At 41.2% G+C, this 27249-nt stretch overlaps 3 protein-coding genes across 9 annotated transcripts in view; 2 read left to right on the top strand and 1 right to left on the bottom strand.

The window, feature by feature from the left end:
* Nucleotides 1-15079, bottom strand: part of tmem163a (transmembrane protein 163a) — a 68266-nt gene extending 53187 nt beyond the window's left edge. The window contains exons 1-2 of the mRNA XM_040027737.1: nt 14516-15079; nt 7670-7789 (exon numbers count right to left, since the gene is read on the bottom strand). Of these exons, the coding sequence (XP_039883671.1) occupies nt 7670-7789; nt 14516-14717 (322 nt within the window). The 5' untranslated portion in view covers nt 14718-15079. The remainder of the gene's footprint in view (nt 1-7669; nt 7790-14515) is intronic.
* Nucleotides 15080-15766: 687 nt separating this feature from the next.
* Nucleotides 15767-21755, top strand: acmsd (aminocarboxymuconate semialdehyde decarboxylase). Its single transcript, XM_040027736.1, has 10 exons — nt 15767-15924; nt 16868-16912; nt 18743-18839; nt 18929-18978; nt 19151-19387; nt 19528-19621; nt 19790-19885; nt 20059-20231; nt 20449-20547; nt 20928-21755. Exons 1-10 carry the CDS (start codon nt 15868-15870, stop codon nt 20988-20990), a joined length of 1011 nt encoding a protein of 336 aa, XP_039883670.1. The 5' UTR covers nt 15767-15867; the 3' UTR covers nt 20991-21755.
* Nucleotides 21756-24945: 3190 nt separating this feature from the next.
* The window catches only part of ccnt2a (cyclin T2a), a 28520-nt gene continuing 26216 nt past the window's right edge, over nt 24946-27249 (top strand). For 3 of the 7 annotated variants that reach the window (XM_040027733.1, XM_040027731.1, XM_040027734.1), the window contains exons 1-4: nt 24949-25154; nt 25865-25946; nt 26039-26167; nt 26468-26528. In XM_040027733.1, coding sequence (XP_039883667.1) covers nt 24997-25154; nt 25865-25946; nt 26039-26167; nt 26468-26528 — 430 coding nt within the window. In that variant the 5' untranslated portion in view covers nt 24949-24996. Of the gene's footprint in view, nt 25155-25864; nt 25947-26038; nt 26168-26467; nt 26529-27249 lie in introns of those variants that run through there. The other 4 variants (XM_040027730.1, XM_040027729.1, XM_040027735.1 and 1 more) reach the window with 3 other exon arrangements.

The following is a 27249-nucleotide window of genomic DNA, read 5'->3' as shown; positions in this document are numbered from 1 at the left end:
AAATCATCCCACAACCTGCGTGCGACATGTTTTGCAGACTGGTTTCGGCAGGGGAAGGCATGTGCCATCTTGGAGAAATGATCGGTTACGACCAGGACATCCACTTTCTTATTATCGCTGAGCTCAGCAGTCCAAAAGTCTATGCACACTAGCTCCATCGGCTCTGACGTCTGGATGTTCTCTAGTGGTGCACAGGCATGAGGTTCAGGTGTTTTTCCAACCACACATCTCTCACACTGTCGAACATGGTTGGTTATGTCTCTCTCCATCCCGACCCAGAAAAACCTCTCACGGGCAAGGGAAAGTGTTCGTGCCTGGCCCTGATGGCCTGCATTATCATGAAGGCTGAGGAGGACTTGAACCTTCAGGCTATCAGGAACAACAAACTGAAAAATCTTCTTACTCAAGCGGTGATGCCTCATCACCCTGTACAGGATGCCGTTCTGTACTTTAAGCTTCTTCCACTGCCTGAGAAGTCCACCAACACCACCTGGTTCTGAAGCTGCTTCTCGCCTCGTAGCCTTCCTTTTTCTTCGCACATAGAAAAGGACTCCGTTTATTGCCTGATCTTGCTGCTGAAGGCTCGAGAGCTGGCTTTGGGGAAGAGGAACGACCGGGTCCACCTCAGGGAGCTGTGATAAAGGTGGGTTGACATTGGTCAAACCATGGTCACACTGCGCACTCAGCACAGCTGACACCTCATCAGCATCGATCGAACCCCTCTCGCTCTGAAGGTCGCACTCAGAAACAGAGTCTGGTGAGTCTGGCTCTGTGTCTTGAACAATGTGGCAATTGTTAGTCAGCCGAAAAGCATCCTGCACAGTACCTCTCACAACCCCGTTGACCTCATCTAGTAGAGCAATATAAGGTTCTTTCAGCAAACGATGACCAATACATGACTCGACAAATGGTTCACGGCTCAAAGCATCAGCAACTGTATTTCTAACCCCTGGCACATACTTTAGATCAAAATCATATGCCGCGAGCTTCGCCACCCATCTCTGCTCACAAGCATCTAAACGTGGCTTTGTCAAGATGTAGGACAAGGGGTTATTGTCTGTCCAAGCCGTGAAGTGCCTTCCTTTCAGCCAGTGGCTGAACTTGTCACACACGGCCCATTTAAGCGCCAAGAACTCTAGTCTGTGCGCTGGGTAGTTCATCTGAGACCGTGACAATGTCTTGCTGGCAAAGGCAACAGGTCGAGCCACTGTCTCGCCAGGAGAAACCTGTGAGAGTACTGCCCCGATGCCATCAAAGGAGGCATCAACCGCCAGGATGAAAGGCTCACTAAAGTTGGGATGAGCCAGGGTGACAACATTAGCTAGTTCCATCTTGAGCGTTTGAAATGATGTGCGACATGCTGATGTCCAGTCACTTGGTGTCAGAGATGGTTTGGCAGAGGGTTGCTTCCTGAGCTTCTTTCCTTTCCTCCCATGGGGAATTGCCCGTCGTCCCGAAAGTAACCTGAACAAGGGCTTGGCCTTCGCAGAACAATCAGGGATGAAATGTTGGTAATAGAGGATCATTCCTAAGAAGGACCGGATCTTCTTCTGGGAGGGAGTCACACCATCGCTCTCCATAAGCTGTTCTTCCCTGATGTTGGTAATGGTGTTAACCTTGTCCGGATCAGTTCTCACACCATCCGCACAAATGACATGTCCAAGAAATCTAACTGACCTCTTAAGAAGATGGCATTTCTTAGGGGCCAGCTTAAGGTTGTGACTCCTCAACCGAGAGAAGACCATCTCAAGACGCTGAAGGGCAGTTGCCTCGTCAGGCGCAAACACCATCAAGTCGTCCAAGTAACAAAGCAAGCTGCTGAAATTCTCGTCACCAAAGATCGACATCATCATTCTCATGAATGTCGCCGGACTGTTCGACAGGCCCTGAGGCATCCGGTTGTACTCATGGAGACCAAAGGGCGAGGAGAATGCTGTGTATTTCTTATGAGGCTCGTAGAGAGGCACATTGTAAAATCCAGAGGTCAAATCCATTGTTGAAAAGAGAACATTTCCACTGAGAGCAGCCAGGGCGTCGGCTTGGTGTGGCAGCGGGTGCGCGTCTTTAACAGTCTTTGCATTGAGCCATCTGAAATCAGTGCAAATGCGCAGGCTGCCATCCTTCTTCCACACCAAGACCAGCGGCGATGCATACTCACTGTTCGACTTCCGGATTATGTCCCTTTCTTCCATCTCATTCAGAGCAGTTCTTAGCTTCTCATACTGACTCGGCGGTACTCTGCGATAAGGCAAACGAAAAGGCTTCTCATCCACAAGGTGTATTTTGTGGACAAAATCGGTAGCTTCTCCACAGTCCATTTTATCCTTAGAAAAGATAGACTCATACTTTTCCACAAGCTGCAGAAGCTGATCTTTCCATCTGTCAGACACCTCACAACTGTCTAAGTCCAAGTCTTGTAGTCCTAGTCTGTGCAAGAGTTCCTTCCTTTGTTCAACAGACCTTATGGGAACAGAACCCTGTTCAAAAGAGTGGCTGTTAGACATGATCTTTTCAGGGGGAGACAGCTCTTCAACTGCGACACAGGGGTAGACATCAGCGATTTTACAGTTCTTCCTCAGAATCACACGCTTGTTGCTGGGGTTAATCACCTTGAGAGGAACCCATTTGTCACCCCACAATGATGAGACGGAGCGGCCAATCAGGATGTCTCTGGGTCTACACCGTGACTGTGTAGGCTCAACAATAACAGTGCAGCCTGCTGATAGAGGTGAAGAGGGAGGTAATTTACCCCACACAAGGTGTTCCTGAAGGGGTTCCAGCGTAACACGCTGTCTCAACTTCACTGTGCCAATCTTATCAGGCACCGCCCCTCCTCGCCAACGCTCAACATTGGAAAGCATGGATAAAAACTGTCTACAGTCATCATTGGTGACATCACCTGAAATAGATACAAGCCTCCAATACTCATCCGTATTCTTCATTACATGAATCAACGACTTAATAGCGTTACTGCCAATAATCATGTCGTCACTTTGGCCTGGAATAACCAGCGTGGGGATGAGCAGCTTGAAACCATAAAGAGTCACTTCCAAATCACAAACTGCTTTAGGTTGGAACTGGTGGCCCCCAGCACCAACAACAACAATGTCATTAGCTGGTTCGAGCTTCAGATCAGGGCAGGACTGTAAAAGCCGCGTAGCAGTAGCCTCACTAATAGAGCACGACATAGAGCCACTGTCGATCATGGCTCTCAGTGAAACTCCGCCCACAGTCCCCACAGTCGTATAAAACAAACTGTCAGATTTCTTAATTCTTTGCGTCATTTGGAAGACGACTGTCGTACCAGGTGGCGAAGTGGAGCACAGAGATTCATACATGGATCCCAGGTCATCGCTGTCGCAAGTGGGAGAGTCACTCAGATGATCCACACTTTCCTCCCTCAAATGTGGATCAACTAGTTTTCCGACCGTCGAGGGGCAGAAGACGACGAGGATCCAGGACAGGCACGCCTGGTGTGGTCAGGTGAGTGGCACAGAAAACAGAGTTTGTGATCTCGGCAGTGCATGAAGGCTGTGTGAGACATATCATGACAGACGGAGCAGGGCTTATCATGTAGGCCCTCAATCCTGGAACGTCTGGAGTTAGGCCGCGTGGTCAAACCAGGCTGAAAGGATCTTTGCAGAAGAACCTTCTCAAGCATGCCTATGAGCCGCTCCAAAGTAGCTGAATCTGTCGACTGTGGCTGAATGTGCTTCTCTGTTGGCTGGACAGGCAACGCTGTTGATATCTGCTGCGCATTCACTGCAACTCTCTCGGCCGTCGTGCTGCTTGAGTTCAACGTTCCTCCAGAGTGGGACTCACACAGGATTTCCTGGACCTCATTGGCTGTCCATTTATCAATTGTCTTTGATCTAAAGATCATGGCAAGCTCAGGGGAGGGCAAGTTTTTGATGAACATTCGGGTGACCTCAGTGCTGGGGCTACCCAATGCCTGTCCTCGTTCCTTCAGGCGCTCAACAGCAAGATCAACAGCACGGTGCAGCCTAAGCCAATAATCGAATGCATTTTCGCCTTTCTCTGGGAGAGTGGTGTAGAAGTCTGCCAGTGGAAGAGGTGAGCACTGAGCAGAGTCAAAGTGTCTCCTCAGGATTCCAAAAATAGCCTCAGGATCACGTGTGACATCTACGACACTGTTTCTAATGCCAACCTGGACCACATCCTTAGCCTTGCCTCTCAAATGAACAAGAATCTCCTCAGCCTGTTCTTCGGGTCTCAGACTCCCCAGCTTTATAAAGGCTCTCATCAGATCCTCCCACTCTCTCACAGAAATGAGATCAGAACCATCCCCTCTGAAGCATGGTGGGTCCTTAAGCTTCCTGTGGGACACAAACTGCACCGGCGCAGCATTGACAGCAGATGTAGATGACACAGCATGGAAAGGTGTGGCCGTAGGTGCAGGTAAGGGGGTACTAGCAGACGGGCTGAGCTGGGTTAAGATACTCTGCGCTACTCTCTGACCAACCAGTTGGATCACATCCCCCATCTGACTCACAATCTCCGTGGCAATAGTATCTGGGTTAGGAGAAGGTGAACTGTTGTTCTGAGACGTGTGTGACACATGGCTAGGGGGAGGGACAACAACCCCTTCACTGGACTGGGGCCCTGGGATCCCCTGACTATCCCCCCTAACAAAACCACGCCCACTAACAGGAGTGTCATAACGCAAACGCAAAGGGGAACATAACAACCCCCTACCCCTACCAACAACATTAGGAGTACTCGATCCCTCCTCTGTGATGTCCATCACAACAACTAGAATAAAACAAAAATGCTATATATGCTCCTTTTAAAAAAAAATGTGTCAGAAAGAACAACAATGAATCACAAACGTGCAGCGCTGAAACTGGCCCACGTTGCTGAGAGGAGTCCACCGTCCAAACACTCGATTGACGGCTCACGGCACCAATGTAACCCCTGGTCAGCTTCTCTTTCCAGCGCTGTGTGAATAAAACTCTCTGGACTCGAAGTGGGTAGAGCTCAGGCGTGATTTATTCCCCTGCAATAACATGGGACATGAATAACCATGGGTTTCAGCAACAGGATTCCGCCCAAACACAGCGAAAGCTTCATTGCTACTAACGATAGGCTTAGGGGGTAGCCCGTTTACCAGTAGCAGACTTCCGCTGCGGATTTTCAAAATAAAAGTTCCAAAATAAACCCATGGTTGCGATCCCAAGTTTAACAGGAATTTAACAACAACAAAACCATATTCATTCTTTTACATCGTTACACCAGCATTGACAATATAATATTTATTTTTTCTCATCTTGGTCTATTTTTACACATAGAGGTTGTATTTTTTTTTTTAAATGCACTGAATGCTGATTACTGTGGGTCTGAAGAAGAAGTGCTACTCGTATCCAGATTTCATCAGCTAATTAAAACTGTGTTGTAATTACGAGTTGATATCTGTATTATAATATCCTTTTAAATATAGGTAGCGATTTTAGGACAATCTGTGTGGAATAATCTATTCAGCATGTTTTGAGGAGCTATGCTAAATGACCAACAACAGCACAAACGAGAGCAAAAATAACCCGTACTACTGGATGTTGCATGAAAGACAGACCACACCGTCCTCCTCCCCTGCCACCTTCTTCACCTCTTTGGGGATGATACCTGCTGGCCATAACACGAATATTCTGTCCAGCGTCTTGTGAGTGTGTCTTCAGGTCTCCTCCATGTTATCTCACATTATCTTTAAAGAGAGCCCACAAACTCTTTAGAGGAGACTTTGTTTGCTAAATGGATCATTATCCGTAACTAAGGACTGAAGCACATTTTTACCAGTAAATCAACAGCTTTGCCTTTGGGCTTCACTGTTTTAGCTAATCACTGCAGACCCTGCCCTGGCCCAACTGTTGCCCACTTCGTTCGTCCAACACTCATGAGCAAGAATGCAAAACACTGCTGCTTATTCACTTGAGACACCAGCTCACTCCAAACTGGAGTGGACGAGCCAGCCTCCGCCAAAGTGGAGGTGCTAATTCTCCTCTCTACTGCAAACCCCATCTACACATGTAGCTCCTGCTTGGAAAATGAGCTTGTGCTTCATCAGTATTTACTTGAAAAGACAAAAGGCTTGAAAAGGTTGGGACACATCACAACTTGAATCTTAGCAGAATGAAGAAGCAACAACCCCTTTGTCACTGCAGACTGCGCCCTCACACATCCTGTAAGTCATAAGACAAGAAACTGTGTTGAAACTGTTGCACGCAACGTGAAGAACTTCCAAAAGCAAAAGCCTTTTTGTTCAAATCAGATGAAGTGAGTTTTAACAGCTGAGTGTGAGTTAAATAAGTAGTTAAAGAGGCATGAAGACAGTGGAATAGTTATTACAGCTCTCAGACTATATTTACTTCCATGTTAGACATTATATCGCTTACAAAGGCTTCGAGGATAAACCTGAATTTTGAAAAAGTAAACTTCTGTCAGACTTTATTACATGATTTGATGCTGACAAATTAGTTTTAAGCCGTGTAATTCAGAGATTATGAAATTACTACAAGTGCAGCAGAAACAGACCTAACCTCTGCAGTCTAGCTATGATGAAGAAACTGTTTACATCGAGCTTGCAGAATAATAGTCTATTTATGCCGAATCCTCACTTCAGTTTTTGTAAACAAAAAGGTTTATAGTGATAAATTACAGCACTGTGCAAAAAGTCTCAAGCAACCCTCATTTCTTTGTATTTTGCTTCAAAACAGCCAGACTGTCTATGGACATTGGCTCCATGAGTGAACATCTCATTTTCATTTCAGACAAATGGTTTGTTTGTTTGTCTATTAAACACATTTAACACTGACTTATGAATCATGAAGCATAAAAAAGACAACAACAGACAACAACAACTCAAATGTTTGTACGGTGATCAAAGCCTGAAGCTAAAAATTAAAGCAGTTTCACAGCAACTCCTGATGTTTTCTTTGGAGCAGTAACGTGTTCAGTGCTCCGTCACTTGGACTCTGGTGTTATATACAATAGCTATGAATTTCTCCAACACAACAGCTGACAGAACACATCTGGTGAATTAATATCAGTCTTTGTTGAACCAAACACGCAGCATCAAACCAGAATTTCTGAATTAAAAAAAGGACAAACTGCTACAAAACACCAGCAACAAACAGCAAAATGTAGCTTTTAAAATCGATTTCTGAGATTCAATCACTTTATCATGTCAGCACAGGTATCAGACGCGCTCTTTGTGGTCATACACTCCAGACATGTGTGATCTGTTCATGTCCATTTAAAAACAGTAGCAGATGAAATGTGCTGGGCTTCAATTTGCTTCACTTTTATAACTGGGAAAGCTTTTAGAAATGCTATGAATTTAGCGTTTAAGCGCTTTAACTACGGAATCACTGATCATTCATCAGCACATTTTTTATGGCTTGGTATGTTAGTCACATCGTTTCTCCTTTGTGTATGGTTTGGTTAAATCCAAAGTGCTAAATGGGATCTTTGTCATGAATTAAACCAGAAAAAAAAACGTTTTAACATTATACAACTAAGTATTTCAATCCTGAGTCTTTTCCAACTCCTTATGAGAGGGTTTTTTTTTTTTTACTTTAATGTGAGTTTTGACAGTAAAGTGAGAACTAAACAGCTCCATAGTTGCTAAATATGGCAAAAAATAGCAAAGTCTCACTGAAAGCTGCCACAGCCAGAATAAGAGTGACGACGATGGAGAGCCAAGACACCCAGAGCGCCTTCTTCCTGTAGTTCTGTGCTTCATGGGGCTTCAGGCGCATGCTGCTCTCCAGGAGACCTGCAGTCAGACACATAAACTCTGTTACAAGGACAACTCTCTCTTTTTTTGTCTCTGGTTTGCAAGGTTCATTTAATGAAACACTTTGTGATCAAAGGTAAAGTAGGTGGCAATCTGAGTTATTAATACACTTAAAAAGGCGTTCAACTCTCTTTAACCCTGAGTAATTAGTTTAGTCTACTGAAAAAAAGCCTAAAGGCAATCATGTGTCTCTGAGTCCCACAGAGAAGAAGTGTTAAGATGAAATCTTGAAGATACAGAAAGATATTCTAATATAGTTTAATTCAACATTTTGCGCAAATAACTGGACTCGGAGTGTTTAGTACAGAGCGCTCAATGTAATAAAGGTTTACTGTGATCAGTAGAAAAGACGAATAAAACAGAGCAGCTATAGCACAGTATGCTGGAGTTTTCCACAAAACGACCCGCTTTGTTTCAGGTACACTTTCAAAAGGGTGTCCGGTGGAAAAAACTCCCGGGACCACTGATGTGCCCTACTTTTCCAGTGCATCCTTGTATAAGAAGAATCTCAGATTTCCTTCAGTGTGAAGGAAGGTCACTGTGAAGATCCATTTAAAAAGTTTCAGTGCAACACCATTTATAATGACTCAACTCCAAATGGCCCGGCAGACGTCTTCCTGGGTAATTATTATTGTCTTCTCATTCTATCACCTTCCAAGAGAGCATTAGAGGTTCATGGAATAATCTGGAAACACGAATCATACTGAACGGTAAACCGCAGCTCGTGTATGAAACACATCAACAGTGTCTGATATTCACCTTTCTTTTGAACCTCAACAGCACCCGTATCACTCCGCCACCAGCACTCACAAATTCAAAGCGTACGGACGCAGTAAAGTAGCTCCTTATTTTAGTGTTAATATCATTGTTATTGTGTTATTGTAAATAACTAAAACTAAACTAAAACTACATTTAGACATGAAAACAACAACTACACTTGTGAAAAAAATGTAAACTTACTGAGACAATTTTCTTAATTTGAAAAAACTAACTAAACTAAAATATTGTAGCGGTATTTGTTAGCTTTAGTATTTATTAGTTTCATAGAAATGGAATAAATAATTCATGTATTTTAAATAAATCAAACTGTGATATTTTACAGCTTTATTGGACGGATTTATCAGGCAGCCCACAGACTACAGAGATGTGGTGTTAAAGAAAAAGAGAATAACTCTTGGTCTAGACATTCACATGAATTTCAGCCCTGCTGTGGTGTGAGACTTCCTCGCCTGAAGTCACAGACTAAACAGCCCAGATTCTGGACTGCCTGAAGCGTTTTCATTGTCATGAAATGTGAGGATGGCTCTGCAGAGTCATGCATTATTTATAAGTCTGAACTTTTACATCCAAAAGCGATTGTAAGGCTGTTTTCTTTTTTTCCTGAAATGTGTCCTGGGGACTGTCACAGTCATCACAAAAACAAGTTGAGAATAGAAATTAATAAAGGGAAAAACGAGTAACTGTCAACCTCTGAACTCCCTGAGCCAAATGTTTGAAATGCAACTTGAAATCAGCTTTTGAGATTTGCTTTAAAATCTTCATTAAATGATAGTTTATGCATAATTAGTTCATATTCTCAGTTATTACTGAGATATTAAGAAAAATGTATATTTTTCCCACGCAGTAACACAGCTCTGTGTTTAGCCTTTAGTGGAGCTGAGCCTTTATTCTTCTGGTCAACTCCAATCTAAAGGTTACAGTGGTCACAAGCTCAAAACTCCCTTTAAATGGCAACACAGAACTGCGTCACAGAGGAGGGAAAATCTGCTGATAAAAAGCTGACAAGTCATAAGATCGTTTCATAAAGTGAAAGTGGTTTTACTAAAGGACACGCCTGATGGCTGAACTTGTCTTCAGTGGTACCAAATTAGAGAAAGAGGAGAGCTATGTTGGGGCTCAAAGATAAAAAATCATCTTTGAAAGAATGATGAACATTAATGCGGTCTGAGCAAGCACTTTGGTGAAATACAGAACTGAATTCAAAATCCTGCTCCTCACATACAAGGTCTTAAATAATCAGGCCCCATCTTATCTTAATGACCTTGTAGTACCATATCACCCTATTAGAGCACTTCGCTCTCGCTCTGCAGGCCTACTTGTTGTTCCTAGAGTATTTAAAAGTAGAATGGGAGGCAGAGCCTTCAGTTTTCAGGCCCCTCTTCTGTGCAACCAGCTTCCAGTTTGGATTCAGGAGACAGACACTATCTCTACTTTCAAGATTAGGCTTCAAACTTTCCTTTTTGCTAAAGCATATAGTTAGGGCTGGACCAGGTGACCCTGAATCCTCCCTTAGTTATGCTGCAATAGACGTAGGCTGCTGGGGGACTCCCATGATGCACTGGGTGTTTCTTCTTCAGTCACTATGTGTTACTAGACCTCTCCTTCCCACTGTCACCAAAGTGCTGCTCATAGGGGTCATATGATTGTTGGGTTTTTCTCTGTATGTATTATTGTAGGGTCTATCTTACAACAGCACCTTGAGGCGACTGTTGTTGTGATTCGGTGCTGTATAAATAAACTAAAATGAAAGTTGAAATAAAAATTGGTGACAGTAGGAACGAAAAACTCCCTTTCAACAGGAAGAAACTTTAAGCAGAACCAGGCTCAGGGAGGGGCGGGGCCATCTGCTGTGACAGGTTGAGGTGAGGGGAGGAAGACAGGATGTGTAGAAGAACACCAAATGTTGTTTACTGTCAATCTGTCCATGTTTTAATGAATTCAACTCAATTCCATTTTATTTATATAGCACCAAATCACAACAACAGTCAAGGCGCTTAATTGGATTCCTTCAGATTCACAGAATACATCACGCCGCACATACCCTGAGTACATCCAACAGACTGTCAAATTTCCCTTCAGTTTCCACAACAGCATCATGTTTTCAGAGAAGCTTGTTGCTCAGCAGTCTTTGTTACAACCACATTTCAGAGTCGCTAAGTGACTCTTTCGCCACCGATGCCGTGACGTCAAATCAAATTAAGTCCATTACTTTTATTTGACTTCCTTTTTTAAATGAGACCTCTTTTCTTTTGTGAGTCTCCAGCTCACCCTGCGCACAGGCTTTTCTTGCTGCCACCTAAGGCTGTTAGTCTTACGTGGGTGCAGACAGAAGGAGACAAGTCAGATAGACCATACAGCAACTCAGATATAATCCCTCACCAGATTCCCACCAGTGAAAGCTACCAACTGTTCCAAATAAAGCTTTGGTTTAGTTTCCAACTTGGTCCAGACTATACAAAAGCAGTTTGGACCCTAATAGATATAAAGATTGTAAAACTATGTCTTTCAAAAGATACATTATAGCTCCAAAATCTTTAATCAAGACAGAAAAAAGCCCCCAGTCTGCATGTAATTAGTTTATGAGGACTTAAACTTGATGTATTAAGTGTCTGATATCTTTTATGGATCTCGCAACAATAAGTTACTGATCAGCGTCAAACTTGTGTTTGTGTTGTTACAAAGTGTAAATTACAAAGTATAAATTTGTCACCATGAAGGGGAAAACAGCAAAACTCCACCTTCTTTGGTAAAACTGTGACGCAGAAAAAAAATTATCCCGTGACTCATCGTAACTAATCTTTTGCTCTAGCTGCAACAGATTTTGTTTTTAAGGCAAAAGCTCAAAGAAAACCAGAAGAGTCACATGGACTGTGCAAAACGGGAGATGGAAATCATCTGGACGACTGCCATCAGAGCAAACTGTGGTTTCTGTGTATCATTGGGACAAAGATCCATTAAAATGACTTTAAACCAAACATGCATGGTTTATCAACAGTTGTAAAAGACCAGCTAAATGCTACAATATCAATGAATCATGCTATATGGCCTATTTTATTTTATATTTGTTCTGAAGAAACTTTTCTTACAACCTGAGCTGAATGTGTTGTAAACAAGGTGCAAAGAGTGATTTTCTATGGATATTGTATAGTGCCTTTCCATTCTATTAGAGCACTCAAAATGATCATAAATCGCACCAACATGAAGTGTCTTAGTCAAGTGCTGAGCTGCCTCTAGACTACCCACTAGACCCCTCTCTTGAGTTTGAGTGGAAATGTACCAGCTTGAGATAGACACGGTAATTAGGAATAACTTGTATTGATTTTAAGTGACTTTAAAAAAGGGGGCAAAATTACCCATAACAGAGTCACCGGCTCTGTATATACTTCAGTGCAAAATCTTACTAAGTAATACACTGTTTTATAAATGACAAATAAAAATGACATGTGTTTTTTTATTGTTTACTATCAGTTAAAAGATAATATAATAATAACATCGGCTAATCGGTTAATAATTGGTTTGTAAACCATCTATGAACATTGGATTTATGGCATTTATAAAATTGTAACTAACTTTGCAAAACTTAAAATAGTAAGAAATGCTCTTCAGTAGCTCTGTGAACGATGTTTGGTAATTTAAAGTTGAAACTGGTGTTTTTTCAATACTTGAATTAAAGACAAAGAGTAAAACAGTGAAAAAGGTAAACTCAGTTAAAACCTTAACTGGTTAGTTAAAGTTTCAACTGAGTTTACTCAGTTAAAACTCAGTAAACTCGGTTTACTCTTTTACCCTCAAGTCTTTTTAATTGTATTTTTATTTGCATCATTTTGGGACTGAATCTGCATAACAGTGAGAAGCCTTAATCAGACATTTACAGCTCTAATACTTTATTCAGCTCATAACATTTTTTATCATTTGCTACAAAATATCACAGCAATTGGTGTTTGACATCTGAAATAATCTTCCCCTACCTCCCACAAATAGCAGCCCACAGTGTGTGTGTGTGTGTGTGTGTGTGTGTGTGTGTGTGTGTGTGTGTGTGTGTGTGTGTGTGTGTGTGTGTGTGTGTGTGTGTGCGTGTGTGTGTGTGTGTGAGAGAGAGAGAGAGAGATACTGAGGGGGAAGTGGGACAGCATGGTAAATCACTTTGCTCACATGATCTCCAGCTGGGGGATCAGACAGGAGGCATGTGCTCAACATCTCCTCGTACTCTGACTCACACACAAGCTTGTGCGCATTTGCGCACGTCTCTCTCTCAATGCTCAACTCCTTCACACCTTTCTCTTCTAAAAATGATGAACATCAGCCACAAAGCTCAAACAGCAGATTACACATCTCCCATATGAACACATACATGAGGAAATACAAGAGAGATACTCCTGAGAGGGGTGTGACAAAACTGCTCCTAACCTTTTGTAACCCTGCTGTAAGCCTTACTATCATCGGTCATCAATATGTGCACCGTGTCATGTGTATATCTTCATTAGTAAGATAGATATATAGACAGCATTATTACAGGATACATTTATCATTTATGCAAATCAGAAGTGTGAAGACAAAAAGACTGGGGGAGGGGGGGTGAACGAGACGCTGTGAAAGTGAAAAATACTGAATGAATGTGTGTGCATGATGTACAGCAGCAGTGCTTAAACCACCATGCATCTGTTTCACCCGTTTCTTTGTTTTTTTATATGAAGTGTCCTCTTTTTTCTCTCCTTACAGATTTTTAATATTGCTAAAGTAATTACTTTCATTTATATCGCCTTGGTTGTCATCATGAGCGGTACCACGGCATTGTAAACATATCCCCACAAATTTATGGTCCGTTTTTGCAAGAATCTAAGACCTGCTGTTTGGGTTCATTGCAACAGCGCCCTCTAATGGCTGCAGTTATAATCAAAGGGACAGCAGTTTAATGATGTGGTTGCACAGCCATCGAGTCTGCACAGGATGGAGGTTAAGGTTGACAACAATGACACTAGACACAGAAGACTGCTGTTCTTTTTCCATTCCAAGCAGGAAGCCACTGTTCCTTTTAACAATGACTAAAAACAAGAGTCTTCTAACCAAAACCTTAAACTTTCCATAAACATAAAAACTAGAGGCAAAGACATTGGGAAGATTGTTCAGGTTTTTTGGTCAGTTTTCTACAAAAAAAAAAAGGTGAATTTAACAGACGACAAATAATATTTTTAATAAACACAATGTTAAAGGTGTCTGTAGTTCCAGTTTGTTCTTCTGACACCTGACGTGTATCCTAAAAGCTATTCCAAGCTGGAGTATCAGTCTTGTCTCATCATTCAGTGTGATCCCAGACATGGATTTCAGCTCTTAGAAATAATCCATCAGAACATTAAAACCTTTCAGCAGTTCATTATTATTGCAGACATGCTTGATCACATTGCAAGACTACTGGGAGAAACAGTATTTAATCAGCATGTCAGCAGATCCAATAAACATTCTTTATATTTAATAGAGTCTCAATTACAATACAGGCAATAAGTTTATTTTTTGTTTTTTAATTCTCTGAAGAGTTTTTAAAGTGATTAAGCAAATGCAAAGGCACACTGGAGGGTTTGTGAAACATATTAACAACCAGCCTCTAGTTGCATGTCTTTTAAAAAAGGCAACTTTTTCCAAAGGCAATGTAGGCCAATGTCTGAGAATGAATGAATGAATGAATGAGTCTAAGAGCTGAAGCGATTTTAAAGCTTTAAACTTCACTTTGAATTTGGTCATTTGGTCTGGTATGAATCCTGCTGATGAATGGTTGTCATTTATTATTCAAGGAGCAGACTAAAAATATCTCACATGAGTAAAAATAACCATCCCATCCCCACAGGGCACACACGCACACACACACACGCACATGAGCATCCATAACTTTCACAATGCATCCCCAAACCTGCCATAGGTGTGTCAAGTTACCTTCTCCCTCCACCGTGTCTGTGATTTTCATCTCCTGGCCCACGGTGAATGACTCAGGCTCCGTGGGGGTTTTGGCTTGCTGGTGATTGTGGTTGGTGAAGCCATCCGGGGCGCACTGGCCGTTCCGCACCGTTGCCGGGAAGGGATCCACAACAGTCGGGTCTGGGACGGGGTAGGACTCTTGGGTCACCTGGTCTGTCATTCTTACTGCGGTTGTTTTGCTTTCAGTCTCAGAGGAAGATGAGGATGATGGAAAAAAGATTCACACCGGTTCGATAAGTGCAGCAGCCATCCAGCGCGTCCAATATGCCACCGGTGTCGACTCAGTTGCGCAGAGGGGAGAGAGAAGAGATGGCGATAAGACAAGATGGGAGATAACGGATTTATCTTCGTAGCATCAGCAGCGAAGCAACTCCCTCTGAGAGAAGTGAGCACTGTAGGATCAGTGCAAACACCCTGCTGGCTGAGCCACTTAGACACAGTTTAGGGTTAGATGCGACAAAGCGATAAATTGCAGAGATCTGCTGTGAATCAAGAAGGCGGTACCTTCAAGTTTCCCCCCTCCTCCCCTTCCTCTTTCTCTCCTCCTCCCATAATTCAGCTCTTAATTCAGAATCAGTACATACAGTGACATCTGCCCCGAGTTAGCCAAGCATTTTTACACTTTCTCTTTGAGTTTGCTGTGATTTATACGCACAGGAGACCTGTAGCCCAAAGCCCAGACCTTTACACAGGCATTCAATAAGCTACCGAGCAACTTAACATTGCCCTGCTGCCACAGATGGCCTTAATGCACGTTAGTAAATTGTATTTAACCATTGTGTTTTCTACTTATATTTGTGCCAGTATGTTTATGTTATTAAAGGTTTTTGCATCATGTGAGGGATTATTGCCCTAAATTCGATGTGCTTGCATATTGACAATAACCAGTTTTGGATCTTGAACCCTGGCAGGTTGACCAACCTTAATCAGCCACCAGGTGGCATCCTCGAGCAGCGATATGTGCAAGCAATTAAATAAAGTTGGCTAATGAAGGTCGTTTCAGTACATTTCAAACTGTGCAGGCTAGCCACAGAAATAAGCTGCAGCCATGATGTGAAACCAAAATAATCAATTAAAGCCATGAGTGCAGAATTCAGGCTCAGTGTAACGAAGGCAGACAGTTAAAGGAGCAGGTTTACAGCCTCTGCTCTGGTTTTCTGTTTGTTTCAAAGATTGGGCAATAAATGTCCCAGCAGCAGACATTGGTCATTGGTTTCAGGCTGAGGGTGGGGAGTGCGTGTGCCCACAGTTTTTCCCAGGATACCTCAGCCAGCAGACCTTTACGTTTTCCGTGAATAATAATCATAAGGATGAAGGTTGATATTCACAATCATATTTTACCAAAGGAGTGGCCCGACCTGAAGCAGGTAGGAACTGTCACAGACAAGATGATTTGACTTTTAATGTCACGGAGCTCCAGTGTTAAATAAACCCACAGTCTGTAGATGAGATCTCACCTGAAGTGGGTCAGTGGGTTTGAGAAAAACATCTTTGTGTCACTTCCCTGGCAGATGGAGCTTGAACCGGGGCTATTAAATGCTACTAACGTTTAATATATAGACTTTTCAGCTGGCTTGTCAGCAGGGAGATTAAAAGTCCACTGCATAAATCTGTCCTCTATGGATGGTTAAACTTTAATCAATAGACCTTGGACTTGGTTTATCTGTTCCTGCCCTTATGTCTTTGTCACTGCCTGGCTAATCATTTCCCACATTTAAAGCTGAACAGAAGACATGAGCTAAATCGTGTCTGTAAGAATCTTTTGCAAAGAATGGGATATTTAAAAATTTACGTTGGCTGGAGTTGGTTAAAGGGCCCTAAGCACAACATTATTTGAACTTGAGATCAAGTCCACAGTTAAACTGGCATGATGACATTTCATTTAAAGCAACCTTTCACTGAAACAGCTTCTTGAGGCCACAGATCCACACATCAAACACGGATGTAAAACCCATCTTGCAACTGGAAAAACAGAAGCTCCTCAGTGGCATTATCCAAGTACACAGTACAGCTGATCTGCATGGATATGAAAAGGGGCTTTTCTGCTGTATTGCTCACGTAGCTCATCTGCAGCTTCATTTGTATGCAAAAAGTGTCAGCATGCTCAAAAGGCAATATCTTTTAGGTATTCAGGGCACTGGAGTGGCCAGTCCTGTAGGATGATGACCAAACCCTCACAGATGGGATAACAAAATCTACATTTTCTATCAGAATGAAACAACAAATATGCAATCAAATATATGGCTGATATTTATATGTGATGCTTTTAAACTCTGGGTTTGTAAAACCTGTATTTTTTATGTGTTTCAGAGGTACGGCTATGATGGGTTTGTCCAGCTTCACCATCACTGCGAGGTAAGTCACTATTTCCTCTGCTTTCCTGTGCAGCTACAGACAGGGTGCAGGTGCAGGAGCACTTATGCACTGCACTACTTTGTTGAACACACAGCAGATTCATCCCAGCTGGCGACTGCACCCACCCCGCAGACCTGCCAGGCTGGTCCTGGCTATGTGAGCAGCTGCAGAACTCAGCGAGGTGACACAGCATCAGTCAAGTGATTCGGTTCAAACAGCCGTAACGCAGCCCGATACAGAGCAGCTTAGCAACTTTTAGCCCCAAACATGGGCTGAGCATTTTAGTAACAGCAAAGTATACTGAAGTATTCTTCAGAATTAATGCCTAAACTTGGATAAGCAATGAACTTGTGCTTGTGTGCTTCGTATTAAACATCTTAGAGGAGTCCAGGCCTTTTGGATTCACCCAGAACATTTGCAGTAATATCAACTGTCTGCTGCCATCATGTGGCTCAGTTTTGTTAGCAAATGTAAAAGTTACAACATGTGCTTTAAAACCTAACCTAACACAAACCTAATTTCAAAAAGGCTGGGACACAGCATGAAATGTATATAAAAACAGAACGCAGTGATTTGAAAATCTCATAAACCCATATTTGATTTACAGCAGAGCATAGAAAACATATCAACTGCTTAAACTAGGAACACGTACCATTCATTTTGAATTTGATGGCAGCAACACATCTCAAAAATGTTAAGAAAGGGGAGATGGGGCCATCTTTTCCACCGTCTTTATTTCCCGTCTGTAAATGTCTGGGAGCTGCTGGACTTTTGGAGGGGGAGTGTTGTCCCATTCTTGTCTGGTGGAGGATTCTAGCTGGGTCTTCTGGCAGTCCTGTGTCTTCTTTTTAGATTTTGATTTCATGTGCAAAATATTTTCAGCTGGTGAAGGTCTGGACTACAGGTAGGGCAGTTCAGGACTCTGACTCTTCTACTACAAAGCCATGCTGTTGGAATAGACACAGTATGCAGTTTGGTGTTGTCATGCTGAAATATGCAGCGACTTCCCAGATTAAAGACGTCATATCAATAGGAGCATATATATGTTCACCTAAAACCTGTATATAGCTTTCAGTATTGATGGTATCTTTCCAGATGTGTAAGCTGCCACTGCCACAGGAACTAATGCACCCCCGTACCATCAGAGATGCAGGTGCTTTAAGTGGGTGTTGAAAACCAGCTGGATGGTCCCTCTCCTTATTAGTCCAGTGGAGGAAAAGGGCATTTTTTCCGAAAGGAATTTCAAATTTAAACTAATCCAACCACAGAACAGTTTTCCATATTGCCTCAGTCTATAATAAATGAATGAGGACAAGACTTTTTTGGCTGATGTTCACATATGGCTTCTTCTTTGTATCATAGAGCTTTAACTTGCATTTGTGGATGACACAGTGGCTAGAAGTGTTCCTAAGCCCAAATCACATGCACTGATTTCTATGAAAGAATCGCCCCTGTTTTTAATGCAGTGCCGCCCGAAGGTCCGAACATCAGTGACATTAGCACTGATTTTTTAGTTTTGTCCAGATTCTCTGAATCCTGCTGATATTTTGCACTAAAGATGATTAAATATTTAAGTCGTTGGAATTTATTGTTGAGGAACATTATTCTACTTGTAGACTTCTGAGAAAGTCTTCCTGTCTAAGATGCACATATTTTATGTGAATATGTTTCTGGGATCATTGCACTCTGTTATTTGCAAGTCTCACAGCATCCCAGCTTTTCAAAAGTAAGGTTGTAACTGACCAACAACACAAAGAAAATCTGTCCAAAGACAATCCAAAGATATTAAAAGAAACTAGAGCTGATAGTGGTCTTAATGTTGTGTTTTAGGGTGAAGCAAAGATGATGAAGGATGGGAAGGTTTTCCGGGTAATACAGGAAAACTGCTGGGATCCAAATGCTCGCATAAAGGACATGGATAAACACGGTACATGCGCAGACACAAATGACACAAAGTTTGGTAGTTTCTTCCTTTAATCAGTGACTAAAAGCAGCATTTCTTTTCACGGCCTGCAGGTGTCACGCTGCAGGCCCTTTCGACCGTTCCTGTGATGTTCAGTTATTGGGTAAATGCACAGCCAGTCACAGCAGATTTGGTCAAAAGCTGTGTGACAAAGTGGTGTCTACTGTGTGTCAGATAACTGAGTTGTGCCTACCACTAAACTTTGCAATACTACAAGCTGCTTAATGATCTTCACAGATATATTTGTGTATATTCATCGTGTCTTTTGATTGCAGGCTAAGCCTCACGACACACTCGATCTCTGTGTCCTTTTGAATGACGACTTGGCTAAGACAGTGCGTAGCCACCCCAAGAGGTTTGTGGGCCTGGGCACGCTGCCCATGCAGGCCCCTGATTTAGCTGTGATGGAGATGAGGCGCTGTGTGAAGGAGCTAGGCTTCCCTGGGGTCCAGATTGGGTCGCATATCAACAACTGGGACCTCAATGCCTCTGAACTCTATCCCTTCTATGCTGTAAGACTTTACACACTTGCATAATAACATGGGGTTATTGTGATAGTGTTTTTTAATTATGCCTACATTGGTTCCAATCATTTTTCTTTATAATTATGGCCTAATTTCTTATTCATTTCTTATTCTGATAAACACTACAGGAAGCAGAGGAGCTGGGCTGTTCCATATTTGTCCACCCATGGGACATGCAGACAGATGGGAGGATGGCAAAGTATTGGCTACCCTGGCTAGTGGGTGAGGAGGATACTGGAGTGGGAACAGAACATACTGACTATTACATCTGGTCCAGCCAACTAAAAACAACACTAATATTAAAACAAGCCAGCTTTCATGTGCTATTTAGTGCATTGTGATGGAAAAATATTAATGTTTATATGTTTTTAAATGTTTTTCTTTCCTTAGGTATGCCATCTGAGACAACCATGGCCATTTGCTCGATGATATTTGGTGGTATCTTTGAGAAATTTCCAAAACTGAAAGTCTGCTTTGCTCATGGAGGTATAAAAAGATAACACCATGCTTATCATTTAGTTTACTATTAATATCACAGCAGTATATAAAAAACATTAGGCAGCCAAATTTTCAATGTATTCTTCCTTCATGCTCTTCCTTTAAGATGAAATAAGTGTGTTGATATTTGACGTTTAGTGCCTGTGTTCACGTGTATCCAGGTGGCTCTTTCCCATTCACTGTTGGCAGAATTGAACACGGCCACAAAGTCCGCCCTGACCTTTGTGCAGCCGACAACGATGTCAGTCCACGGAAATACCTCGGTTCTTTTTACACCGACTCCCTGGTTCACGATCCCGCCTCCCTGAAGCTGCTCATTGACATTATTGGAAAAGTGAGCTGGTGTCCAACATTCATTCGTTCCACGAGTCACACCTCTTTGGTGGCGAGAGAGGATAGATTCAAAACACACTGAAGAGTACTGACTAAACACAGAGAATGTGGACTGTGAGAGTGTATGCTGATGTGTGGAAACACTGATGTTTTCAGGATGGAGTTATTCCTGCTTTCACCAAATCTTCATGTGCTAAGTTCACATTTTCCTGTTCCAGGATAAAGTGATGCTGGGAACAGATTATCCATTCCCACTTGGTGAGCTACAGCCAGGATCACTCATCGAGTCGATGGGTGTGTTTGATGATACACTAAAGGTAGCATTATTTTCCTCTCGTTTACTTAAGCAGCACAGGAGAAAGGGTTTGTCATCGTGGTGGACTCTACCACACATGGAAAGAAAGGAAAGCCAGCCATTGTACATCATGTAAATCCTGAACCATGTTTATTGAACACTTAACAAAGAAAACAAAACCAAAGAAAACTCTAAAACAAATTTAACAAATATATGTGTTTTCATTTGTGTATGTGTGTATTTTTCTTTAGATTTAAAAAACAAATCACACTGATGATATAGAGGCCCCCCAAAAACTCATGTATCCAATATGATATACTTGGCATTACAGTTTTTTTGTATATTTTAATGACAGATTTTTTTAATATCTTCAAAATAATGACTCTCTCTTTTGTGTTACAGGATAAACTGCTTGCTGGAAACGCACTAGAATTCTTAGGACTGAAACGGGAGCTTTTTATGTAACATGATACTGAAATACCACCAATGGTCATTAAGTACAAAGGATTTTTTTTTGCAAATATTTGTGTTTGAATGATTTTTTTTTAAAAGATTCTAATTATGGAACATTGTTATTCATGTTTATCATCAGAAGGTAAGCATTGTACTCATAGAAGAGACAGCTGATGTTGCTATTTTCAGAATGTAAAAATGTAATGTTATCACTCTAAGTTAGAGTAATTACGGTATAGTAATTGTAATGTTGTAAATGTAACAGGTTTTTCCATCTGTTTGAAGTTGCAGCGTTTCAGTAGGCTCTAAATAAAAATGTTAATATGATGCAATAGGCCGCTCTGCTGCTTTGCTTCTTCGTCACTTGTTTTGAAGCAGTATTCTTCTTTCTTATAGTAAAATAGCTTTGGACAGATTCATCTCTCGGGTCTTTGCTGACATGGACATAATCAGTGATGGGAATACAAGTAACGGCATTACTAACGGTGTTACTTTTTTCAGTTACGAGTAATCTAACTAATTACTATTCCTATCGTTACAACGCCGTTACCGTTACTAACAAGAAAATGCAGTGCAAACAAGTGGTTGAAGCTGTCCTCAGCTTACCGCATCTTATATCAGTTGCACGGAAGTAGCTGTAAGTAATCTCCCGCGGGCAGCAATCACTTTCTGTCCGACCATCACTTTTTGGCACAACACCTGGAGCTAAGGGGCAAAACAATCATATGAGTGCTGCTGTTTGACTGAGGAAGAATAAAGTAGTCGTGGTAAGCCAATCACATGACCACTTCAAGATGACAAAACAACAAGGTGATATATACCAGTTTTTAAATTGTGTTGATAGGCCACATAAAACCAGAGTCATGATAAACAATATACACGCAGCGTTTTTTCCTCAATAGTTTTTTCACGTTTACTGTCTAAGGACAGCGCAGCGAGCACTCTCTGCTTATGAGCAAAAAATTAAAAAAACAAAACAAAACAAAAAAACAGCCCGTTGTTTTGGTGAAAAATGTCAACCAATCAAAAAATGATATGGCAACATGACATTTGGATGTTTAGGAAGAGGGGGAAGTTTTAGGAGTGACAGCGAGAGAGAGAGATAAAGACAGCAGAAAAAGAGAAAGAGCGAGTTTTGAGATGTGAGAGATTTGTGACGTTTAGTGTGTTTGGAGTGTGTAGTTAGGTGTTGTCTTGTGTAGTTAGTGTGTAGTGTTGTGGATAGTTTTGTGTTGTGTGTCAGAACAATGAGGCGACTGCTGTCTCCAGGTAGAAACAGGAGTGATACACCTGCTGCTGTCAGACCTGCAGGTATCAGGCTGTGATGTTTCCTTTATAGTGGACAGAAATTATTTTCTTGGAGTGGCACAAATAATTTGTGTGACATCTTATTGAATGCAGAACAGCTGATTGTTCTGTAAATAGTTTGAAATGGTTATTTAATAAGGGTAAGATGTAAATGGCTGCAAATAACTTTGTTGTTTGCAAAACTTGTGCTTATGATTTTAAAATTGACAATTTATATTTGCATTTAAAGTTATGAAATATGATTCATTAAACATGTTTGTGGTTGTTACAGTAAAAAAATATAACTTTTTCTACTCGGAGTTTATGTTTTTTGTCTGATTTTAGGTCAATTGTGTTAATACAGTATGTCAAAATGAAAACATAACTGTAAATTCAGACACGTGAGGTTGTGCTGAAAAGAATGATACCAAACAAGGCAAAGTAAATAGTTTTTAAAGGTAAAATCAAAAGTAATTAAAAATGGCCAATTATACCCTGGACCCCAGAGGGTTAAACTTTTTTTTTTTTTAAGTAACGCAATAGTTACTTTTCAAGTAATTAATTACTTTTAGAATCTTGTAACTCAGTTACTAACTCAGTTACTTTTTTGAAGAAGTAACTAGTAACTATAATTAATTACTTTTTCAAAGTAACTTGCCCAACACTGGACATAATACAGATAGGGGTTTTCGGCCTGCGACTTCTTTTGTTCGTTACTTGTCCAGTTTCCTCATTGTTTATAAGGACACACTGCATTGGACTGCAGCTAATAACTCTTTGGGAATCCACTTGTTGATACAAAAATATCATTCCATCTCTGTCAAACTGTGTTATTGTTTCCTTTTTAGCACAGCTTCAACTAAAGTATTCATAGATGAGCATATCAGTAGTTTGTGAGCCACGCATTCCTGACATGTTCATTTTTACGAAATGTGGGACACTGTCCAGGTGTGTGAGACAAAGGGACGAGAGATAAAATCCTGTTTAGTTCCATAAAAAGTAGGACATCTAGCCATCCAAAGCGGAGATTATTGTAGGCGATCAGTGGTTCCGGCCTCTGAGGAATAGAAGATAAATGTATTAACTTCAATTTTAAATCATTAGCAGTCTTTAAAACATTAATAAATGTAAATTACAATGTAGTTTTAAAGCATCTTTTTTGACTTTAGGAGCAACAGGCCATGATAAGACCTCAATATAACTCCAATATACATTGGTGTACCCAGGTAGAGAGGTTGAAAACCTTTAATTTATTTGGAAACACATCAGTGAGGATCTCACCTGATCTCATAACACCTAGAGGTTACTCAAGAAAACACGACAAAGACTGTACTTGAGGAAAGACTTGAGATGACGGAGGACATTTGGCATGTCAACTACAATCCTCAGCAGCTTCTACAGATACAGTTAGTGTTAGAGTGTCTTCAGGTCCTCAGTCACAGTGTGGCATGGAAGCTGGACTGTTCAAAAGCTCCAATATATCACTTGAGCAGCCTTCTCATCAGTACAGGACAGCTAAGCCACAAGGGTTGTTAGGAGAACCCACAACAACATTAAGGACAATACACACCCATAACACAGTCTGTTTATGCTTCTTCTCTTGAGCAGAAGTTAAAAGAGTCTGGAATTCAGGACTAAAAGACCCCAAAATATTCTTCCACAAGCAATCAGACTCCTGAACAAGACATACACTCACCCACTGCTACTGTTGACTCCTTCTTCTTTTGGCTAGTCTGTTTAAGGTTTGCCGCAGTGGCCAAAGTATTTTATCTGCCTCCATCTGGTATCCCTTGCATCCTCTCTGCCACAACAACCCTCCACGTGTCCTTTTTCACATCCACAAGCCTATTCTTTAGCTCAGGAGGTAGAGCACGTCATCTACTAACTGGAAGGTTGGTGGTTTGATCCCTGGATGCCAAACATGCTTGGGCAAGATACTAACCCCAAGATGCTCTTGTATGGGTGTGAATGTTTGATAGAATGTACATAGCATAGAAAACAAAATTGCTTGGGTGAATGAGGCATGTTGGATAAAGTTCTTTATCCAACAGAGCAGAAAAGTGCTATATAAGAACCAACAGCATCTTCTGTGGTCTTCCTCTTTTCCTCCTGCCTGGCAGCTTCACATTCAACATCCTTTAATATATCCACATTCACTCCTCTGCACAAGTTCAAACCATTCAAGCCTTGCCTCTCAAATCTTGTATCTTAACTGCTTAGCCTTAGCCGTCCCTCTGATATGCTCATTAAGAATCCTGTCCATTGTGGTTACTGCCAATGAAATTTATAACATCTACAACTAGGCTTCCCGGCTTTTTGTCAGGTCAAACCATTATCCGTTATTACACTAATTAAGATCTGTTACTAGACTTGCGCAATGCAAGGGACAACTAAGGCTTTCAAGCTTAGACATTTTTTTAAACTCATTTCACTGTTTCTATGTATTACTTGCACTTTCTTTTGTCCATTTCTTTGATCTTTTTTTTTGCATTTATATAATTGTTTTGTGGGAAGGGAGGCTGGGAAAACAAAAGTTTTATTATACTGTGTAATACTGTAAAACTGTAAAGCATTATATTTATTTCTATCGTGCATATGACAATATAACCTTTGCAATAAAGCAGTCTTCATTTATTTAAAAACCGGGCACACAAGTCGGAAAAGTTGCGTTTCCTGTGCGACACTGACGTCATATCCTCTTTCTTGATGCCCAAGCAAACGTTGGAGAGTAATGGCGGCGTGCCGGGGGTCTTCGTCGAAATGGTTTTTCACCCGGGAACAGCTCGAAAACACGCCGTCTCGCCGAAGTGGAGTAGACGCAGATCGAGAACTCTCCTACCGACAGCAAGCGGCAAATCTGATCCAAGATATGGGTCAAAGACTCAACGTGTATCCTTTGTAAATATCTCCTCCTCCAGCAGGCTGGACGGAGACATGGCGCTAACTAACCGTTAGCTATGCCCGTTAGCTGATTTTGAACCGCTTTTGAGGTTCGGGAGCTTGACGCGGGAGTTTTCAGTTGGTGTGCTTTGTTTTGTTATGTTCTTGAAAAATATTTTAGCTTATTAAGTCGTTTACCTTTAAGTACAGTAATGCATTTCACTCTTAATTGTTTTCCCTTTTGGCTTCGCGCTAATGTAGCATGCTAGTTATTTCCCTAGCTAATAGTTCGCGTGTTGAAGGCCTTGAAGCGAATTTGCAGCTTCGATTGGCCCACAGAAATACACAGCTTCACAAAAAATCATTTATTTACTGGATAACGTTATATTTCCATAGTTTGGTCTGTAGTAAGTGTTTTTTTAAATCCATTATTTTTCCTCTTCTGGTTTATATTAATGTCACTCTACCGACATAAATACAAACTTTCGATTTCTCTCTACACTCAGTGATTTTTGTTATTTAGGCCATTATTTAAAGCTAATAAGATGCGAATCGTGACTCTATAAACTGTCAAATTGCCGGGGGTTTTTTTTGTTTGTTTTTTTAAAGTTGAGAAAGTTGACGTATATCGGCTCCTTCAGCTGGTTAAGACTGTGTGTATGTTGACATAAATATAAGAGCATTTGTTTTGCTCTGACTTTCCTTGACTCTCACTTCAGCTCTCAATTAACAATAAACACAGCAATCGTTTACATGCATAGATTTTATATGCACCATTCTTTCAGCAAATTCCATAGGAATGTAAGTAGTAATATAGCTAGCTCTCTTGTTTACCACAAGCCACCTGTTGAGTAGATTTGACAGATATACTTACATTTTTAATTTTTATACAGATAATCTCTCCAACCACCCTATTCTTGGCTGCAAAAGTGGAAGAGCAGCCTCGGAAACTCGAACATGTAATCAAAGTTGCACATGCTTGCCTAAATCCCCAAGAACCGCCTCTAGACACAAAAAGTAATGTAAGTATCGGCATCTGTGCATATTGTATTGTTTAAAAAAATTCTTTCCAGTTGTCTCAGTGGTCATGGTTTGCCTGTGTTAAAGCGGCTGGGCCGCATTTCCCTACGCTGTAAAACGGTTCTGATTATTCTCCACTGGCCTGCAGTTGGTGTGTACAAAACAAATCACCCATCAAGGCTTGCAGTAATAGTGTAATGAGCCTCTCTGTTTGGAGTTTTGCCATTTGCAATCAGATGTTAAGGGGTTAGATTAATAGACACATTACAGTTGTGTTGTAATGACTGTCTATCAAACTTCAGGCATACCTCCAGCAAGCTCAAGAGCTGGTGATACTTGAATCCATAGTGCTGCAGACCCTGGGTGAGTAGTGGTGACTGGAGTGGATGACTTGAGAGCGGTTTGTTTGTCAATATCATTGGTTAATTATAAGTAAGGGAGTAGTGCTATTGATTACTGATGAATTTATTTATCACAGCCTGCTGACTGAAATGTTTTATTTGCATATGGTTGTTTTCACATACATGTTTTCAGTGAATCATGTAAAGGTGACATGTCATTCTCTTTTTGCTAATGCTAGTTACGAATGTGGCACTGATTTTTTTTTTTTTTTTTTTTTCTCCATCTAATTGCAAAATTCTATGTTGAAACGAGGGATGCACCGATCCAACTTTTCCCATTTGTGATACCTAAAGCGTATCTGCTGATACTTTAGTGATTTTATACCAGTGTTGAAATATGTATTCTTCACTAGGAAGAGACTTGGGATAGTTTTTCGTTTGTTTTTAATGTAATGTTAGGCAACATGAGATTAATCTTAAACATCACTTTCTTAGATTATACGTAAAAGAAGGGCTAAGAAAGGAGTACCCTAGATAAATTACATTTCATGGATCTGCAGTGATTAGTAAAATGTTACATGAAAACTTACACAAAACATTTCATTATTTATTGTGGGTAAATAGATTTATTAGTGTTATTTCTGTCATTTATTTGCTATAGCACTATTTGAGCTTAAAATTCACATAGCTCTATGTTACAGTCATGCTTGTTTCTCCTTTTGTTCCTAGACTAGAGAAGTGTT

This window comes from Simochromis diagramma, unplaced genomic scaffold (genome assembly GCF_900408965.1).
Source record: "Simochromis diagramma unplaced genomic scaffold, fSimDia1.1 OVJJ01000343.1, whole genome shotgun sequence".
NCBI lineage: Eukaryota > Metazoa > Chordata > Actinopteri > Cichliformes > Cichlidae > Simochromis > Simochromis diagramma.
This window is presented reverse-complemented; position numbering and strand designations above follow the sequence as displayed.

Coding starts and splice junctions, on each gene's coding strand:
- acmsd (XM_040027736.1), top strand. CDS start 15,868: ATGAAGGTTGATATTCACAATCATATTTTACCAAAGGAGTGGCCCGAC. Junction 16,913..18,742: donor AGCTTCACCATCACTGCGAG/GTAAGTCACTAT, acceptor GTTGTGTTTTAG/GGTGAAGCAAAGATGATGAA. Junction 20,548..20,927: donor TGTTTGATGATACACTAAAG/GTAGCATTATTT, acceptor TTTGTGTTACAG/GATAAACTGCTTGCTGGAAA.